Here is a 21720-nt window from a genome sequence, read left to right as displayed (position 1 = left end):
TCATGCATACCAGTTTCTTACTTCTGTCCTATTTCTCTCAATTTTTTTCATAATGTTTATTCTCTCTGTCCTCTCCTCCCTAACTGCTGTGACATCATGAAAGCCCCCCCAAAAAAGAGTGAAAATCACTTTGGATTGGGTACTTTATGCATTTGACTGCTAATGGTTTACTTTTGAGAATGCACAAATTTTACCTTTACTTCAGTATTTTTAGCCTTTGCTATTACGGCATCATAATACTCGATGTATTGAACACTTCATTCACAACATGAAGATGAGTCAGGGATACATTGAGGGGTGACAGCAGTGAGAAGAAGCTACACTTTTTAGGAAATAATGCAAATATTAGCAGTTATACTTTACACAGCTGATAAAATTATGTAGATAACTGTTTACATGTCATCATTTATGCTTTTTTTCTCACAGGAAAAAGACTTCACTTCTTGGCTGGAAAAAGAGGGGAATTGCATGTTTTTTTCCCCAGTCTTCTAAATCTTGAAATTAAGGTATTATTTGTTTTATTTTTTTTGTGTGTGTGTGAACAAAATCACACAGTTAAAAATCTACCGTCACAAAAATTGATGTCAAACATTACAGTGTTAAACATAATGAACTACATTAAAAAGTACAACTTTTCTTTTCAATATCTTTTTGCACAAATAGCTCAACAGACAAACTTCATTTAGACAAGATGCATTTTCCTCCAGTTATATAACACATCCTAAGAAAAGTATGTGCATCTCTCTTTTTTTGCACAAATCCCTAAACTACAAATAATTTGAAAATATAATTCAGAAATGGGAAAGTTTTTTCTCCTTCTCGCTGAATGAAATGCATTCAGTAATAATGCATTTGCTTTTATAATTGCGGTTACTTTTTAAATATTTACCTCATACATCTATATGTTTGACCTGACATCTTATAACTGCAGCGCTCCATTCCCGTCCTCTGTGAAACATTAATCTGCTGATGTGAGTCTGGTTAATGGAAATTTATTTGCTTTGCCCCATTTTACTGATGATGTATGTACAGACAAAACACATCGCTGAGTCTGTGATCAACATCCTCAAGGCTTTTCTGAGGATTAACTAGATCCTGCGAAATGTACAGTATACCCATGGGTGTGGTCGGTGTGATTATGAAAACCTAAAGAGGAACATAAAAGCACCTGGACTTAAGTAAACACAAGTCAAATCACATCCATATGTCAACAGAGTATAAACCACTGCCGTCTTTCTGAGAAGAAACAAGATAAACAGGATGAAAGCAGAAAAGATTTACCTGGAATGATTGTACATTCAAAGAGGGCATGTCACGAGCTTTTCTTGCCCCCTCAGTGATGTCTGCGTCTTTTTTATGCTGTAGCCTTTTGTTAGTTAAACGTAAGGACTGAACCCTTACAGCTCAGATGAAAACATACTTTTTATTTTTTTTACTTTGTTTTATTTTCAGATCTGACAATCATCCTAAATTTCGTCACCTTTTCAGCATAAAAAAACTTGTTTCAGCTTGAATACATAATACATTTTAGACTTTGCAAGACATTTGGACAATTATGCAAACATTTCTGACTTTTCCCACCTTAAAACTTCTTCTCTCCAGCCATACTAGTTTTCTTACCTCTATCCTTATTTCTTTTCATTGTGCAGTGAAAATGACACTTATGACCAAATGTACTGTCAGTCTCCTTTGCTTCAGATTTTTCTGTTGGCCCCTGGTGGTGACCTTTCATACAAACTGCAACAAACACCTCTGGATGATAAAGAAAAGAAACGTTTATTCTCCCAAAGAGGTTACACAACATTCAGAATCCTTTTCTTAACTCAACATTTGTTAATGTTTCATTATTACAAAGGTAGAGATCCACTAGCACATACTAGTACTAGCACATCATTCTGTAGATCTTCAGGGGGGGAAAAAAAAACAAAGCCAAATGGCAGCATTGATCATAAACTACAAGGTAAAATAGAGAAAATTACAAATATATATCCATCTATTTCCAGGAAACAATAGATTGTTGTACAAGATTCACACTCTCAAACTGCTATGGTGAGCCATAGGAAAAGTACAAATCCACAAAGTGAGGACATGACAGTTGGTTACTTATACCAGCGTACAGTATGTCCTCTTTGAAAAATATACTTTGATATAACCGAATGAAATAAACTGTTAGCAGCTCAGACAAAGGATGCTGGTCTTTCAAATTTACAAAAAGTTTCTCAAGTTAATGGTATTTTGGTTTACATATCATACAGTTCTTACAAGTTTGTTGTAATTAGTCTCAAATGCATAAATGTGCATGTGCAATACAGATAAATATCTTTGAGAAGAGCAAGTCTTAAAATATATTTAGACTTTTTGAATGTTACTGGAGCATTTTTTTAAGCTATCATGTATGCGGAGTGTTTTAATGTGTACAGTTGTACAGACTCTAACTGTACTGTCTTCTAAGAGTGTGTGCATCTGTGTTTGGTCCATTCTCTTCCAAGAGTTGGTCCCGAAACAACTGGGAGTGAGCACGCCTGTTTTCAACAACAAGACCAGATATCAAAGCACGGAGAAGAAGAGAAGAAGAAATTCAAACATTCAAGGCACATTTAGTCACATAAGGCTGGTCCTTCATTTTCTCTGGAATATAAAGAGACATTTTGACCTATTCAGTCATATGCCATGAATTTAGAAAAAATAGGGAAATGCTAAAAAAAAAAAAGAAAAAAAAAAAGAAAGAAACAAAAAAAAAGAGAGGGCAATAGTGATTAAAAGTTGCATCACAAAATGTCGAACTTGTTGTGAAAAGTCATCAATATGAGTTTTAAACATGAATTCAAATGAATAGTTTGACATTTTGGGAAAGAATCTCATTTGTTTTCTTGCCGAGAGTTAAATGGGAAGATCAATACCATTATCATGTCTGTATCCTAAATATGAAGCTACAGCCTGCAGCCGCTTAGTATTAGTAAGACTGGAATCAGGAGAAACAGCTAACCTGTCTCTGTCCTGAGGCATGTAACCTCCCATAAAACCACGTGATTTTTTTTTACACTTTGGTTTTTTATTAGTGAGGATTAGAGGTGCTTGTGCAGAATGTTTGGACAGAGCAAGGCTAGATGTAAAATAAAATAAAATTCAGTTGCCAAATTAATGTAAACACTCCCTCAATTGAGAGCAACCGAGAAAGTCATCAAAAATTTCAGTTGACAGGTTGCCAGCTTGATGTCATATATGTAGAAACATGGCGGATTGAAGTAAATGTTCAGTTGATGGAAATCAACATTTTATTCATAAATTGCAATGTCAATTTTTTGTAATATTAGGTATTGGGCTGTTAATGTTAGTTGCTGTCCACATAGAGTTAGATTAGATTAGTTATTTATCAGCATTATCAGGTAAAGGTACTAACTGGAACTAAATCACTTGGTAACATACAGCTTCACACTGGTTCACCAAACCTGAATGACATCATGAATCTTCACTGGGACGTTTAACATTGTGAGCAATTAAATATTCCAAATCTTCTTCATAGTATCCAGGTTTTTCCACGATATGGGTTTAACGCTTAAGAACATACCGAAGTCGGAAGAAGGATTTCCCAACTTGGGCAATTGGGACCATCTAAGGAGCATTTGAATGCAATCAAGTCCTGCTCTGCTGTGCTGTGAATGCGTGACTCAGCCAGTTAATGCATTATGGTTGGAGGTGGTTAGAATTAGGGCAATAAGTCATGTTAGGACCAGTACCAGCCAATCACAGCACATAAGGGCGGGGCTTGCCAAGAAAAGCAGCGGGATCCATAATAATGCACCCGATTTGGACAACATAAAACTTCTAAATGAGTCCAAGTGTATTTCCAGTTGGAATGTTTGTTAATGGTGACAGGAAGTAAACATGGACCCAATCTGTTGCCCTGGCAACAGAATAGCAATGAAACGGTCAATTATACAAACTCTCAGCAAGAAAGCAAATCTAGATATTCTCAATTTCCCTTATTCCCTACATGTCAAACTACTACTTTAATCAGAGTTTGCTAGTAAAAGCGACCACTTTGCATATGCATGATTCATAAATCTGAATGCCTTTCTCCCCGTCTGTCACAACAGGTATGAAAAAATCGAATCAAGAGAGAATTCATGTTCAGAGTCTTCTGAAGCTTCCTGATTTGACTTTCATAAAGCATTCATCCCCATCCCAGTCAGCTGAGCAGAGCAAAGTTAATCATGAGTAAAACAGCAGTCGTTTTGATCCCGGGGCTGCCCTAAAAGAGCTCAGTCCACCGAGCTGAGCTGGGATGCAACATTCATGTGCTGAATACAAAAGGCCATTTAGAGTCTTTGAACGTGTTTACTGCAGCCACTCCTGCTCGACAGATTTGTCAAACAGGTTAAAAGTGCATTTCCTATGATTTCAAATAACTGCAAGATGAAAAGGATGATTTAACAACAACAGTAAAAAGGATTGTAGAAGTTTTTTTTTTTCATTTTGTGTTTTGAGTTAAAAGATTTACAGTTGTGAAAGTTTGAAAGGCAGTGACAGTAGAGTTGAAGGGAGGAAGGGAGATTCCTGTAGTTTCTGTAGAATTTGACATTTCCTGTCAAACTGAGCCACTGTGGCTTCAAACGGAGTGATTAGTGCTCTTCCAGCCAGGATGGACTGTCCCCACCTGGCATTTTCAACTTGATGTGGAACTGCTTGAGTGTCTGTTCCAGCTGCTGTTGGTTTCCAGCGTAGTACGCAGCGATGGCATTGTGGAACAGGATGAGCTGGTTGTGCAATACCTTCACCTGAGGAAATAAAGAGATGGTGAGCACTGCTGAGGTGAAAGTCAATATGTTGATGCAGGTTTGTCAAGGAGGACTCGTCTCTAACCGACCTTGTTCTCTTCCAGGAACTTCAGCTTGACGGAGACGTCGTTTCGCATCCTCTCGTACTTCTCACGGTGGATCTGGAACTGCTGCTGGGACTGCTCTATCTTCGGCATGGTTGTGGCATCACGTGGCCCCAGATTCAACTCCTCCAAATCCGTACGGTATGCGTCGTACTCAACCCTGGAAGTATGGTATTATTTAAACAGCGTTAAAAATATATAATGTATATGTATAAAATATATGCAAAAAAACAAAACACATCACTATGGGAACAAGACTGTTAGAAACCAACATGAGACAAAAGTCTTTCCTGGTTGCATTAACTGACTTGTCTCAGTCGCAAAGTAATTTTTTTAACAGCGATAGAAAAATCTGAAAGACATTTGTCACTTTGACAGATTAATACACTAACAGCAATCTACTGTCAGTGTGGGGCTGACCTTCCGACCGTCCCAAGAGTTAAAAGAAAACATGGGGAAGCAGCGTTTTATCATGCAGCACAAACCTGTAACAACCTCCCAGATGATGTTAGACGAGCCCCGACTCTGACCACTTTCAAGTCAAAGCTAAAAACGTTCCTTTTTCACACTGCCTACTATATTTAAACTTGATTTTTTTAAACAATTAAACTTAATCTTTTAATCTCAGCACCTCTTGTCTGCACTTTTCCTATTTTTGATGTGGATTTTTTAAAATTACATATCATTTAGTAATTCATATAATCTTTTTTATCTTTTCTCTTTACTCCTTTATTTATTTTTATCAAATACATTTATTGTATTACACTGTAAAGCACTTTGAATTGCCCTGTTTTATGAAATGTGTTATACAAATAAGTCTGCCTTCCCTTGCCTCCTCTAACGTAAGTAATTCACACCTATCCAGTTGGTAGAGTTTCCATATTTATTGTCTAGTCTTGTCTTTGATCTCACATGCATGACCTCGCTGTCTAGCTGTCTACAGCCATCGTATTGATGGGCCAAATCGCTGCAATCCCTTGCAAAGTGTCACAGAGTATCAGCAGCAAATTTTCTCTTGCATGGTCGCTGTCTCGGTTCATCTTTTTACCCCATGCCGACTGTGGCATAGTGCTGTCGGAGATGTCTAGTCTTGTCTTTGATCTCAGATGCATGACCTCGCTGTCTAGCTGTCTACAGCCATCGTATTGATGGGCCAAATCGCTGCAATCCCTTGCAAAGTGTCACAGAGTATCAGCAGCAAATTTTCTCTTGCATGGTCGCTGTCTCGGTTCATCTTTTTACTCCATGCCGACTGTGGCATAGTGCTGTCGGAGCGCTCCAGCACTTTTTTTTGTGAAGATAAAATATTCTTACTTTGAATAATCTGGTAGAAATTCATACTTGTTTTTTAAGAAGCTTGAAGATCCAATTATCACTAAAGCACAAGTCTTGCAAGAGAATAAATAAAAAACAAATAAAATGGGTAAAGTTGTCATCTTGACATTAAGAGTGATTCATGAAATCAACGTAGGCAGTGAGCATCATGGGAGAATACATTCCAACTTAAAAATTGCCGATGGGTGCTGATAGTAGCCTTGAGTGGCACACCGAGTTCAATTTTTTCTCAGTCAATAGCTGCCGCAAGAGGCAGCAAAACATCCTTTTATCTTATAGCTATAGATGACTAATGTAAGTAAACTTGTCACCATAGAAACAGTGGTTACATAACCTTCAAAACAAGCCACAGTTAATTCACAGATGCTCTATGGAACTTAAATAGCACTCGCCTGGGCTTATAAATACATAATCTATAAGCTTGTACTATATATAATGTATTAAAACTAGATGCTATTGAATATGAAAATTAAAATGATGTGTAATACTAATATATTATGACAATTTTTACAAGCCTGTCCGTCAAATGGAGAGACGAAAAGAAAGTCTGGTGTAACCTCTGGCCTGCACACCATGTCTAATTTGATGTTTTTAAGGTGCACTGTAGAGTTTCTGACCTCTAGAAGAGCTACTGAGTGTTTTTAATATTCACTTTGTTTGCTTAGAGACACGAGAATGCACATGCAAGCAGATTATGCGATAAACAGTCCAGCCAATGGTTTCACACTATTCCACTGATTTGAAAATGGCAGTTGTGCTTCAAGAAATGAAGCAAAGAGCCAACGTAGGCAGAAAAGAAATAGACCGATTTGAAAATATTTCACGAACTGAGAAAATGCTTTCAGTGTGTTTATGAGACCTCAAGGTTACACTCAAATGCCTTTCATTGAGTAGCTAGCTGTTTGTTTATAAGAAAACTACACAAAACTCCTTTCATATGCATTCATACATACAGTGTGTATACTTGCAAAATTTTTGGAAAGGTTGCATTTTTCATGTAATTGCCAGAATGTGACTGCGCATGTTAATGTGTTAACAGAAAGTGGGCGCTTTAATGGTGACGAAACAGAAAGAAACAGAAAGTGGGTTTTTGCCATAAATGCTGCTACTAAAGCCGTTCTGGTTACTTCAAATGTTTCCTCTTGCAGAAGAAAACAAAATCCACATTTAATTCATCACAAATAAGACTTTTGGTAGCGACTGAATTCTTAAATTTTTTAAGGCAAGGACAGTGAAGTTTCTGTGCAGGTTTTTTGAACTGACAAAGGTAAAAAGTTATTGATCTCAAAGAGATCCAGCCAGGACTGAAACATTTTCTCCAAACAGTTAGATAGTCATTGTGGTTTGGAGACACACATGGCCATGTCTTACTTACCTTGCAATTTCATACTGTTTGATATTAATCATGGTGTCTTCAATTGTTTTATCCACAAGTGTGTTCACACTGGAGATGAAAAAGTTGATGGCACCCAGCAGCGTCTCTCCATTTTTGGACAAAAGCTTTTGGGTGTCAGCGTTGTAACCAAACTCCTCCTAAAGAAAAGAGTAAAAAAAAATGTAATCAATTTAATCAAATTTTATCCTCGCTGAATTTAGCTAATTTGGCACCGTGATCCACCGTGACTGAACTAACTGTGGTTGGCAACATGAGAAAATACATATTCCAAATAGATATATATATATATACACAGAAGTAATAGTGATTATTAAAACTATAAGAACAAATTTCTATGATTTACAGTAATCACTGCACTGTTAGGAATGCACTTACTCAAATATAAGAGAGGCTGCACTGTGTTTGATACATGAGGCAATTAAGATAAATCCTGCAACACAATTGGAGGACTCGGAGGAAGTAGAGAAAAACCCTAACATTAATTATGCATGACACTTTACTGCAATCCAAGCCAATAACTTGTGATGCTTCAATAAAATGAAAATAAAAATAAGCTGAGGGATAACAATCTCTGAAAACACCTTTGCCCAGTAGATGACCCAAACGTGAATTCAAATACATATGTGATGCACCGATTAATGCACCGGTAGAATGACAATTTTCCTGATAGCTGACATCAATGTTTCTTGTGATTTATTTTGTTGTGTTTTTTTCACCTTTTTGTACCAGGGAAAGAAGAAATCTTCATTATGGAAAAGAAACAGAACTATTTTAAACTCCTTCAGCCCTTCATTACACTACCATTGAATGAGCACAAATTCAGCCATACAAATATATGAAACAACCTTTAAAATAGCCTTTTCTCACATGAAAAACTTATTTTAACTGTGTCAAAATCCTTTTTACTAGGTATAACATATCATGATTCCCTCTCAAATATCTATTTTATATTGCTGTTAATTCTTTGAAGTTTCTCACCAAAGTCTAAGTTTTACAAGATTACATTTGAACACATCATGACAATGTTAAAAAAATAAATCTGTGCATCCCGAATACTGTATCCTGCATAAGTTTGTGAGTCTTTGCCACGGCACTAATTATCCTGTTTATCCTACACGATCTGATTGATTTTTAAGCATCTGGACTCACATGCAGTTCTGGCGACTTGAGACTGAGGTCGGCGAAGGCGTCGCCCAGCTGCCTCTGCGTCTGCATTATCTGGGACAGCTGACTGGCCAGCGTCTGAGCCAGCTTGATGACATTCTGGTACTTTCTCTTGTTGTCGCGGAGGACTTCGATTTGAGCTTCCAGCTCCAGGTCCACAGTCCTTGATCCCCGTCCCAGCTTCTCTGACAGGATCTGCCTGGTACACTGCAGAGGACAGCAGCATTTTAAAATATTAAGGAGAACAACAGACGATATCAATCATTTGGATTTGTCAGTTTTGGGTATCGTTTTTCAGCCAACATCCTAATAAACGGAGAGAGGATAAAGACTGAGACTAAGGCTGAGAGAAGAAGCACAATAGAGGAGGGATGTATAAAAAAATCAAGGACAGAGAGGATTACTTTGTATGTGTTGATGCTCCACTTTCTCACTAGGTCCAATTTTTCCATCGCTGGGCTCTTTAAGTCATCTGAAAGGACCACCGCTCCACTCTTTGGCTGCGCATTCATCCCGCCTGGACAATTAAAAGTCATTCACTTAGTGGCTGATTAAGTTATTGGGTTTGCAGGGGAGAGAGCTGTGGTGAAAATGAAGGCAGTTATAATCATCGGAAAGTGTAATGAGATTGTCATGTTAACACTGAAACTTAAACAAAAAAAAAAAACAAATACTAAATTTAAGGCATTAGAGGACACTGATGACATCTAGAAATATTCAAATCACATTGAAAATTAAAATGTGATTAGCCATGACTTACCATTTCATAATGCTAACAGTCACAGTAAAAGTGATGAAAAGTGTTTTACTTTGCATAGAGGGGAGATGCTGAAAGATATTGAGCCCCGAAACTCACAAAATAAAAAAGGTTATCAGACAAGTTAAAAGAAAAGCTGAATACATCAATAAAAAATTAAAATGAGTTAAAAAGAAATATTTTCTCAGCAGTTAAAACGATTTACACAACCAAAGAGTTTACACAGTGATGCTAAAAATGTGCAGCATATATGATTCAAATTGTGTGCACTGACTGCTGTAGTTTTATGGAGAGCGTTAGCTTCACTTAGCTAAGATTAGCTCATCAGCTGGTGGTCAGTGCGTTTACTACTGAGCCCCTAAAGTCCCGTAAGGTGATATTTCTTTAGATAATAACATATATTATAAATATCACCATTCTTTAGGGACTTAGTAGAAAACAAAAACTATATGTATTTTCAATATGTTTTATTTTGTTTTTTTATCACTGATTATTGCTAAAGGAAATACATATATGCATTTTTATTTCAACCAATTAAGAACAGGTTATGCACATTATTTTAAACTCCATTTAATTAATTAAAGGTCCAGTGTGTTGGATTTAGGGGGATCTACTAACAGAAATGGTATATAAAATGACTTTGTTGTCATCAGTTTATAGTAAACTGAAAATAAGAATCATTGTGTTTTCTGTACCTTGAAATGAGTTGTCTATAAGTACAATCAGAGTGAGTCCTCTTCCACAGAGTCCTCCTCACAGTTTCCACAACAGCCTTGAGTGGACAAACCAAACACTAGCTCTACGTGGGGCCATTCACGTTTTTAGTTTTTCTGCACACTTGGCACAAGTTTCAGCTCTGAAATCTCACTGAGATGCCACTAAATCCTACACACTAAACCTTTACCTCAAAAATGATATATTAATGTATTCTGTTACATTTCTAACTTGTCTGACAGCCATTTACTACTTTCTGTCACTTTCGGGACTCCACAGACAGAAACTACGGGAGACTACAGGTGCAAACTTTTGCCAGGACAAAGGTTACAAGCAGGAAAACCCACCGAGATTAAACATGAAAGCAGTTTTCTTTTCAAGCCAAGCAAATGTTTTAGGCATCAAGAGGTTGCATCAGATCTAAATTGTTGTAAAATGACTCTAGGGGTGTGTGAATGGATCATTAGCCAGAAAACTACTTCAATTAGCCCAGACTTATGCAAAGGCAAAGAGCCAATAAACAGGAGAAGAAGAAAGGTTTGATTCTGAGTGCAGCGCAGCCTGTGGGAACAAGGAGCAGGTAAGAAACCGATGAAAACCAAGAAAGGCACAACAGGGTTAATTCAGTGTGCAAATGGTGACGACTCAGTATCATTTGATTAATACTCCATCGCTGCTGGTACCTGTCTCAGCCTGACTATCGCTGGAAGAGCGCGCCAGGCGGCTAGCAACAGCCGAGCTGGGAGCTACAGGTGCCACGGGTGATGTGGGCAGGCTTGCTGACCCTGAGAGATATTCAGAGTTATGATTCATTAGTATGTCACCATCCAGCCTATACATGTTTAAAGGGGGGTTATCTAACTGATGATTTCCTGTGCGTGTTTTTCTTATCTCTCTGTGCCGCGGGACAAATATGTTAAAGAACAAAATCCTATCTCAACCAATGTAAATAACATGGAAAATAGCCATGGCAACAACTTGGTACACGGGCTACAACAGCTCACCACTCTACAGGGAGTTTCTATTTGCATTTTTAATAAGTAGGGCACGATGATGAAAAGGAGGAGGGTTACAATGTGGAGATCAGAGGAAACTCATTCAATTCAATTGGATGTCCACCTTTACAAATTCAAATGTTTGCCTTTCAAATCTCACAGAGGTTAAAACCCCAACACGGAGTGCTGTGAATACATGGAGAGAAAGACTGTTTTTGGTTGCTGCAAAGCAATAAAATAATGTAACAAGGCTCGATAACTTTTTAATGAGCAAGCGTTAAGTACATAAAAACAAGAAGAGTAACAATAAAAAAGGAGAGTGAAATGTTTTACCTTTGTACGGTCCTGATTCAATGATGCCCTCTGTTGTTGAACCAAAGTTACTGGCCGTGACACAGGAGTCTGAAAGGTTTAGGGCCCCGGGGCCAATGGGATAAGATTCCTGTGAAAAAAATCCAACAGAGATTATATTTATAGGTAAACAATTATCTTCGTTATCAACTCATCTGTAGACTGTTTCCTAGATTAATATTTCAGTCTATAAAATGTAAAAAAACAAAACAGTGCTCAAGTGAGGACGGAACCATACACAGCAGGCATCCTAGATATAAAGCATCGAAAGAATACAAATATAATGACGCAAAACACCAAACGAGTGAATCTGCAGTTAGCTTTTACTTTCTTTGGCGAGCGTGTTAACAGTTAGCGACAATTCGGCATTGTACACCTTTAACATTTTTAGGCGCTTTGCATGCTGCTGGCTGTGGCATCGTCCCTGCCAGACTGTCAGTGCGACTGTGAGCTATTAGAGGTTAAGAGCGAGCCATCTGGAAGCTCTGCCAGCTCAGTCAGATGAATGAGAAAGAGAGGGCACCCTGAGGACTCCATCGAAATGACTTTACTGCGGGAGGATCTCACCTTGACTGTCTCAGTATGTCTCTGCTACACAGAATTAAACCTGTTTTGTAGAGCTGCAAAGTTGAATTTTCCTTTACAAATTGGTGAACAAAGTTAATCTGCAACTGTTTTGACGATCAGTTAAAATATGCATTAGCTGGTTTCAGCTTCTTCTTTTTTGACATTTATGATATTAAGATGAATATCTTTGAGTTTTGGACTGTTGGTAGAAATAAAAGAAGCAATTTCATTCACTGTTTTCTGATATGTTTCATAGACAAATAATAATGAAATGAAATAATAATAGCTATTTGAACATAAGACTATTGCTAGTTGCATCCCTAGTATTTTGCAAATAATACTTTCTCATATTCGCTTGCACTTTTAATTTTTTGCAGTACATTTTTTAATATTTTATGTTGAAACAATTTAATGAAACATTATACTTGATGCAGCAATGTAAGATAGACAGAGTACTGTTGTTTAAAACCCAATCTTTTAACTGAAGGACTTTAAAGACCTAGTCAAGGTTTTGTTTGGAAAGCCCATGGACTCACAGTCTGATATATAGATTGGACAATATATGTCTTTTATATCAATATCGCAATATAAGATTACATATCGTCTATGATTTTTGATATTGTAGCATCATAACTGTTGCCTTCTTCTGGTTTTAAAGGTTAAGAGTGTTCTGCTCTATTATTTGCCTTTACCCACTTAGTCATTATATCCACATTACTGATGATCATTTATCAAAAATCTTGTTGTGTAAATATTTTTTGGAAGCACCAATAGTCACCCCTACAACATTATCACAATATCAGGGTATTTGGTTAAAAACACTGACGTCTGTTTTCCTCCATTTCACCGAGCCCTATGAGATAACTGTATAGTTTTGAGAGATGCTGTTGTCAAAAGTCTCAGAATAAGCCCTTACCCTCTGAAAAACCGTCTCAGGGCTCTGATCCAGGTCTCCATTGCTGGTGACTGGGATCTCAGCGGCTGAGCTTCTATGAGACTCCTCTGTCATTGTGCTTTCCTGTAATGAGGAGGGTGAAATGAAGCAGGTTAGTCTTCAAAGCGTTCCCCAAAAACTTCAAAGAAAGACACATCCATTAAGAAAAGAGGACACAGGAGCCACGAGTGAGACACAATAGATGTGGGCTGCCATCTTGTGGGCACAATCATGGTGGACTCTGTGGACAATGAGAGTGAGACACCAGGATGAACATATATATTGGTGATAAATCTGAATGTTTAAAATGAACAAATGGAAACTACTGATAACTGAGTATCTTAACCATATGGTAGCATACAGCGTATAGATTAAAGAAAACATTCTGACTTCACCTAAAGGTCCAACCCTTGAACATTTTTGCAATCAATATACCTGTATTCTGCTAAATCCACCCTCTTTCTACAATTTCTGTCATCATCTCTCTAGGACAGCATGGAGAACTCAGTGAGCTATAAGTCAGTGCGGTCGCAGTGCTGCAGCCTTTGCCAGGATAGCTGAAGCTCTTGTGCAACAACTTACATACATATTCAACACTCCCCTATTTTACAATGCAGTTTCTCTGTAATTACTGAACATGGCAGGATATAACATGTTACCAGGAGCATCACATTATTCGTGGTTGGAGTAATGTACACACAGCATCTTAAATGATGCGTCATAAAGGTTTAGTGCATCATGGCTCCACCCATGAAGCTGTATGCAAACAAGGAAATCGACAAGTTATCTCTAACAGTTGCTGCTATAGCAATGCACTGAATCAACAATATCTGGTTTCTCGTTGCCACGTTCATTTCAGAGTTTCCTAGCAAATACAAGGCCTTGTGTTTTACAGTGACATCACTTATGTCAGCCCACATATAAACTGTGTGTATCATGCTTTAAAACAGGTCATTTTGTGGTCTAACTGGGAAAATCCTGCAATTCAGGAACACGCATGGAACAAAACTCTCCTTGACTTTGAATATAGTTAACCACCATGAGGAAAGACCTGTTATAAACATTATGAAAACATAAGTTATGGTGCCTCTTCTGCCTGTGGATCGAAATGACACATTGGTTTGCTTAGCTACACATTTACATGTTGGCTTGTAGTAAGCCACAGGGTGGAGACAACAGTTTCTGGCAGCATCAGTTTTGTTTGGCTTATAATAAACTGGCTGTGTGTCGTTGCAGGCTGAAGATACAGCTGTGTTAGTTTTAGGACAATTTGCGGCTAATCACTGTGGACTTAGGAACGAGGACACTGACCTAACCACTATAAAGCCTTCCATGCGAGCTCTGTGAGGTCTGACAGGGTAAAGCTGGTTAATGTGGATTAGTGGCACTTCCTGGTAAAGCAGGTAACGCGAAACAAATGTGTTATAAATTAACAAATCTTTGAGAATGAGATGTTTCAAAACACCAATACTATTATCTAATCATGACAGTAAATGTAATACTCTCTGTTGGAGATAGCTTAATAAAAGACTTTACCACATTTTCCGGGAATGACCTGAATTACAAGTTTACTGAGAGAGTAAAGAAGGAAATGAATGAAATCCTGAACAGACCATTTAAATAGGGGTGGGAATCACCAGAGGCTCCACAATGTGATATTATTACGTATTGTCACTGAAGTCACAATACAATTGCAAATTTTAAATCTGTTGTAATATGCTGAGTATAGTGGAAAAAAATATTGAGATTATGTTTTTTCGACTAAAAAAAAAATAATGTCCCCAAAGCCAAAGTGTATTAACATTTGCTTAATCTAACAAGATTCAGTCAGACACAAGTTTAGTCTATTCACCTAACTTTGGTCATTATTGCAGCAAAATCGTAACTATTTATCTTTTTTAAATTATTAGGGCACCAAAAGATTACCTTGTACTTGTAATATTAATTATAAATAAATGTAAATTCATTAATAATAAACCAAGTCCATACTTGACATCTGTGTATTGATACAATATAAACATACAAACATATCGCTCCCTACCCATACATTTGAACCAGATCAGTCGATTTTAGGTAATGTATCTTTCAGGTGGTTAGAGAAAAACGAATGATATATGCTCTTAAGCTAAAAGCCCATACATTTATTACAATAAATTGGAAATGTAGAAAAGCCAATCATGTTATTAGCATTTAAATGGATAATTTGGAGGGGATGATGAATTTATAACCTGCCTTATATCTCTTTACTGTTATATATTTTTTTATATATATAACGATGTGAATTGTAAATGGAAAGTTGTGAGAGACAAGGAACTTGTAATAATAAATGTTCCAAAATCAATAACAAATCTGAAGTTACAGCTTTAAACAAGGTCCTTTAAATACAGGCCGACCTTAACCAGAATCTAAATAATGCAAATAGCTACCAGATCAGCAGGTAACCAGATCTAGGTCTCGTCTAAACTGACCAACTGGTTCCACTGTGTGAGCAAAAATGTGGGTTTAATCGTAGGTTTATGTCAGTAACACATTTGATGTCAATGCCTGGTTTAGAAGAACATTTTAAAGTTTAAAGTTTAAAGAGGTTTGCTCTCTCTAAAATGAAGTAGTATATGACCATAAAATGTCAGGCAGTGCTAAGCCTGTGAGGAGATTTAGTGACCTCTGAGACAGCCCTTTTATTATAATATATATTTTTAAGATAAAAAGCACAATTTAATTAAACAATAAAGTATATAGTAGTTTGACAGCTTCTTAAAAATAGTTTAACTTAGGTCTTAATTAAGTCATTAAAAAGATGGGTCATGTATTACAACATTAGGATATAGTGTCATCTGATACTGCACATGTGTTTATAAAGGGTTACGCCTGGTCGGGAGAAGAAGGCTTTATGTAAAGAGATTGGTGTGTTATACGGTTTTTGGCCCTCTGGAAGTCAAATCTTGTCTTTTTTTAAAGCAGGAACTAAAAATTACAGCTATGTCCACTTGGAAAATGACATCAAATTGATCTAGGTAAAGATTTAATGTTGGCATGTGTGAAAAGACTTAACTTTGAGTGCTGTGTCATGTGACAGACACATAAATACTTAAAGGCCATATGACGCCTGCATGCAGGCAGATCGGCACAGACATGCACTGGTAGGCTTGTCTAGCAACTTACTGCAGATAAGACAGACTCCTGCCTGATAATCCTCTCTGCCATCAAGTTTGAACAGGCTTTCTTCAGATGTGCGTCTCCGATTACATGCATTTAAAAAAAAAAGGATGTAAATTCAGACCAGTTGTAACAAAATTTGCCAACCAGCACCATTTTTTTTCTTTTAATTTAGCTGCAGTTGTTGCAGAATCACCCATACATCTCTATTCAAGATTCCTTCTTTATGGCAAAATCTACTGGGACTGATTCGTGGTTTTAGGGATGATCCGGAGTCATAGAGCCAAAATGATCCAACCCAACATCTGCAAACACTCTGCAAGGAAGCTTACTCATAGTGTCAGCGTATACTGGAGCACTCAGAGTGACGAAGCGGCTGCAAATTAACCCGCGGTATGAAAAAGCAAGGTATTGCGAGTCATCTTGTGTTGTTCCCTACAGTTCAGTATCCTGGATACAGGCTAACATGACGTGGGAGGAAGAGATAACAACAATAAACTAATTGTCCAATTAGCTGCGTCAGCTGAAGAGGAAGGAATCATGGCTCGCCTCTCAAACTGCAGAACGTGACACAACCATGTTGCACAATGTCTAGTTTAAGCTGCAAATACAAAGGAAAATGCATGTTAAAGGAAGTTCAGAAAATTCCGGTTTACAACTGCAATGCATTTAAGGTTTAACAAAAAAAGAGGGTTCACAAAAGAAAGAGGACTTTTGATTCTGACGTGTCACACTGGCACTGAGCCTGACACAGATGCACAACCCGAGGAGTCACACATTCCAGCGACACAAGAAAATGTGGGACTGCCTGAGAATGTGCAGTCAGGAGTCCAAATCCACCTCACTTACCCAGCCATGTGACTGACAGCATGCAGAGTACAAGAGCGCTATGTGCGCCCAGTTTCAAACAGGGAAACGCTGTGAGGAAATGGTATCATTAACACATCGGGCACACGTTCACTTGCACACACGGAGTCAGTGTGGAACAAAAGAAGGCAAAAAGATGGAGAAGTGCATACTTACCAGTGGTGGATTGTAACTAAGTGCATTTACTCAAACATTGTACTTAAGGAAGAATTTGAGGTACTACGACTTTATTTTCGTGGCACTTTATGCTTTTACCCGACTGCATTTCAGAGGGAAATACTGTACTTTTTACCACACAATATTTATCTAATAGCTTTAGTTACTGCAGAAATTCATATTTTTGTATAAAACAACGCAAGAGTTTATAAAATTACGTTTTGTTTTAAATTAAACTGCATAATAGTTTGTACAAGTACAGCTGCAACGATTAGTTGATTAATCAATCAGTCAATTAACAGAAAATTAATTGCGAACTATTTTCATTAACATTTCTTTCTTTTTTAAGTGTGACTTTTTTGAGTGTTATTTTCCATTTTGTTTATAATTTTGAGTTCTTTGGATGTTTCTTCTCTGTTCTTGGATGGTTATTTTTTAGGTGTTTCTAAAAATATATATTTATTCAATTATTTTAATACTTTTATCTTAAATAATTTTAAAAATGAGTCTTTTGGGTGTGTTTATTAATTGCATTAATTTTTCTGCATTGGATACTTTTACTTTTCATACTTAAAGTGCATATTCCTGATCATACTTACTTTCACTCAAGTACCATTTTAGTACTTTACCACAGAAAAGGATCTGAATACCTCTTTCACCACTGATACTTAATGACACTTCATAATAACAAACATATGCATGATAATAAGCAGCAAAGATAAATCTGTCTCAACAATCACTTTGAGAGAAGCCAGCAGTAATACAAAGCAGAAGAAATGTATGAAGTCTTGATCATACCCAAACACACACGCACAAGTAAAAGAGAGAAAGCCACCAACTGCACCATCAACACAGAGCAACAGCTACGCCCGACTATATCTTCCACAAACCTCCAGCGAAGCAGAATCTGAAACACATCTACCAGCGAGAAACAAACACAAGGTCTTGACAGCTATAACTCAAGTTCATGTTGTTGATTATATCAGATAAAGCGTCACAACTAAATTCAATCGAATAATACATTGATTATGTAGGAGAGGCCACCACCATCACAGCAAGTAAAGATTGAAACAGCAACATGAACAAGAGCACAGTAAGAAAGTGCTAGAGGAGGCTGATTGTCCAAAGTGAAGTTAAATATCACCTTTGTTTCAGTGTGAGAATCCCCACTTTCCTCTGGCGTTTCAGCTGTTTCAACACGATGATTTGTCTCACATCTCCCGTTTTCTACACTGTCAGACACGCGTGCGGCATCACTGTCACTGCATGCCACCGCACTCTCTCTCTGAATGCCCTCATCCTCCTTCTGAACATCTCTGTCAACATGTTCTGCATTTTCTTCGGCGCTGTCAATATCAATGTCGTACAGCACATCAGCTGTGTCATCTCCTCCACTACTGTTGTCTACACTCTCCTGTTCTACTTCCTCACTCAAGCTCTCCTTCGCTTTGCCAGCCTCCTCACAATCCATCTGAGAGTCCTCGGCTGAGGTCTTCCCCGTTTCAGCCTCAAGACTAACTTCAGACATACCTGAAAACAGACAGATAGAAGGGTATAAAATGGTCCTACCAAGCTAGTGGACTGCATAGTGCACTTATACATTACAATAAAGAATTGCAATGCCAACCTAAACCAGTTTGTGCCTGAGTGTGAACAAATGATCATTACATTCAGGTCACTGAATCCTGACAGTATTTGGAAGAAGCCAGAAAGTGGTTCAATAACATATACTGCTGTTTATAGGGCATTTCTAAAATCCTTTAAGACTTTTCTAAGCAGCTGGATGAAAATTTGTTCTGGCACTGCTGAATAGAAGTATTGTTTTATGTTCCTATACCATGTGGAAACTATTTTTTAAGGTGGTAGCTGGAAATGATCTCTGTGCTCATCTTGCACAACACATTTTGCACAATGCATTATTGTGAGTGACAGTATGTAGGATACATTTACTTAATTGTTCCCAAGTTACTCATTTCTTTACACACTGTGTTTATTATCTATACCACAGACGCATTCATACGGAAAACACAGCCGGACACAGCCTCATAAAACATCCATACAAGAAAATAGATAGGTAAATTTAATTTTGACATGTCCTATATATCAAGTCAAGAGAAAAGACATTTCCAGCTAACACCACTGATGGTTTTATCACTTGGTTAAGACTCTGTTCTCTACAAATATAGAGCTTTGTGAACTGTATCATGTTCTGTTGACCACATCTGATGAGCTTTCGTTAATAAGATGACTTATATATAAAGCCAAAAAGTCTCAGCAGTCACTTGAAACACTAAAGCAATCCTTGCCTTGGATGCAAATAAACAGATGTAAGTTATGCGCTGGCAAGGTAATGCTAAGGTGTGCATGCCCAGGTTTCCAGCTCCCTGCAGAAAAATATTACCTACATTTTAACTACTCAGTTAGATTTGGTACTTTTGTGACATTTAGCTGCAAAGAAAACGGGGTGAATGATAAAACGTGTACGACTGACAGTCACACATCACATTTACTGTCACAATGTATGCCCCTTTTCTCTCTTACACATCACCGGAGCTGGCTCTCACGTTTAGCAAGGTTAGGGCAATTACCTGTTGCAGTGCAGTCACGTGATTAGAAAGGGTGTCCAAAAGTACTAATACTTTAAATGCTAGTAACGTCAAAACTTACAATGAAATGTTATATTACATGATCAATATTTCTACAAACAATTCTGTAGTTTTTCCTCTCAGTCAGTTAGCTTAAAGCTACCCACTAATGTGAGGTAACGTGGATGTATCAGAACCGTTGACGTGTTGTTTGCTAACGTTAACCTAGCTAACCAGTAGCTAACAAACCTTTGAAAAACTTCAATAAAAGCACTTTAAACGGTTCACGTTATCTTATTATTTCGCCAGATATGCAACTGAACGCCATGAGAGAAACGCGATGCTCAAAACTTTGGTTAACATTACCTGTCTGCGGTCGTGGCTAACTATTTAGCTGCGAACTGTTAGCCGTTGTTGTAGTTGATTGAAATCCTTGATGCCGCGTCGCACTGGACGTCTTTATGTAACGCAGTGCGCCTGCTTTTAATGCAAACGTTGCATAGATACACTGCTAATTTGTCATCGATGGTTCCCGACTCTCTTTAGACACACCAGACTAGCTGTTTGAACCCCGGAAAGACTGATCCACCGTGCGGGCCCTCGGCTGTCATCGGGAGCAGACCACATCATTTGCTGCATGCGCTCTCCCCCTGCTGCTGAAATGTGCTGACTACAGTGACCAGGTCTAAGGGACTGTTCTCTATTTATCAGAGGAGGAGTTGTCGGGATGTGATTTATTTATTTATTTATTTATTTTTTGCTTGTCATTTTGTCTGTTTGTTTGTTTGTTTGTTTTATCCTCTCTGAAGCAACAAATATTTTCCCCCGAGCCTCCCCGAGTGACTTCTGAAAACCCATTTTTCTATATTTGCATTTATGTGATGTTGTCTATTTTGATTAATCAATCGTAGTTTGTCTTATTTATCTTTTATTTATTATTCATTTATTTTTACAGTTTTATTTTTCTTTAATTTATCTTTTAATTTACTTTTATACTGTCTCGATAATGTTTAATTATTAGTACTATTATTTCTATTTGCTGCTAGTATTCGTTGAATTGTGTTTACTGAAATTAGTACAGGTCAATAAAATAAAGGCATTTAAACTTAAAGACAAGAATGCAAACCTTCTTGTTAAAACAATGTTTTTCCACATTATTTGTTGCTATTACAATACAGCCTATTTATTTATCTTGGTATAACAGCATTTGCGGTAGTAATAACATGCGTATTACTTCCAGGTCAGGAAAAAAAAAGTTCAGTATCAGGTGGTCTTATAACATGAAAAGTTTCTTGTTATAACAGGATTTTCACATTATTACAAGATACTGTTGTGCTATAACAAGATATTTTTAAGCTAAAACAAGATATTTTCATGTTAACAGGAAACTTTTCTTGCTATTACAATATTTATCTTGATATAACAGGAACCGTTTTCTGTAGTAACAACATGATCCCACATCACTTAGGCCTAATACATCGAAAAACTTCACATAATAAATAATAACAAGATTATAACAAGATAAATTAGTATACTGTTTTTACAAGAAAAGTAAAGTGAGTGGTACAATTTTGGCTGTTGGCCAGTTGTGAAAGGATGTTAAACAAAAAATATTTATCAAATGAAATAAAGTCACACTCCAGCCATCACCTCCTCTCACAAATAAAGAACAGTCCCTAACTGCAGCTTTCTGACCTCTTTCTTTAGTTTGTTACATAGACTGTATATAAAGTACATGTTAATAAATACTGTATATACCCGTAAATATCTTTATATACAGTCTATGGTTTGTCACAAGTCGATATAACACAACAAACTCAGTTTCCCATAAGCCCCGGGGTCAGGGACGCACAGTTGCGTT

At 37.3% G+C, this 21720-nt stretch overlaps 1 protein-coding gene across 3 annotated transcripts; it reads right to left on the bottom strand.

Annotated features, from left to right (window-relative positions):
* Window positions 1–1757: 1757 nt before the first annotated feature.
* arfip1 (ADP-ribosylation factor interacting protein 1 (arfaptin 1)) lies at window positions 1758–20494 on the bottom strand. Of its 3 annotated transcripts, XM_042484545.1 has the most exons (10): window positions 20226–20494; window positions 18419–18804; window positions 13078–13179; window positions 11577–11685; window positions 10932–11033; window positions 9182–9294; window positions 8763–8984; window positions 7593–7750; window positions 4868–5042; window positions 1758–4778 (listed from the first exon to the last, which is right to left on the bottom strand). In XM_042484545.1, exons 2-10 carry the CDS (start codon window positions 18800–18802, stop codon window positions 4623–4625), a joined length of 1521 nt encoding a protein of 506 aa, XP_042340479.1. In that variant the 5' UTR covers window positions 18803–18804; window positions 20226–20494; the 3' UTR covers window positions 1758–4622. The 3 variants fall into 3 exon arrangements, with proteins under 3 accessions (XP_042340479.1, XP_042340480.1, XP_042340482.1); XM_042484546.1 differs by lacking the exon at window positions 10932–11033; XM_042484548.1 differs by lacking the exon at window positions 18419–18804.
* Window positions 20495–21720: the final 1226 nt, after the last annotated feature.

Source organism: Plectropomus leopardus, chromosome 4 (genome assembly GCF_008729295.1).
Source record: "Plectropomus leopardus isolate mb chromosome 4, YSFRI_Pleo_2.0, whole genome shotgun sequence".
Taxonomy (NCBI): domain Eukaryota; kingdom Metazoa; phylum Chordata; class Actinopteri; order Perciformes; family Serranidae; genus Plectropomus; species Plectropomus leopardus.
Note: the sequence above shows the minus strand (reverse complement) of the source record. Positions and strands in the feature narration are given on the sequence as shown.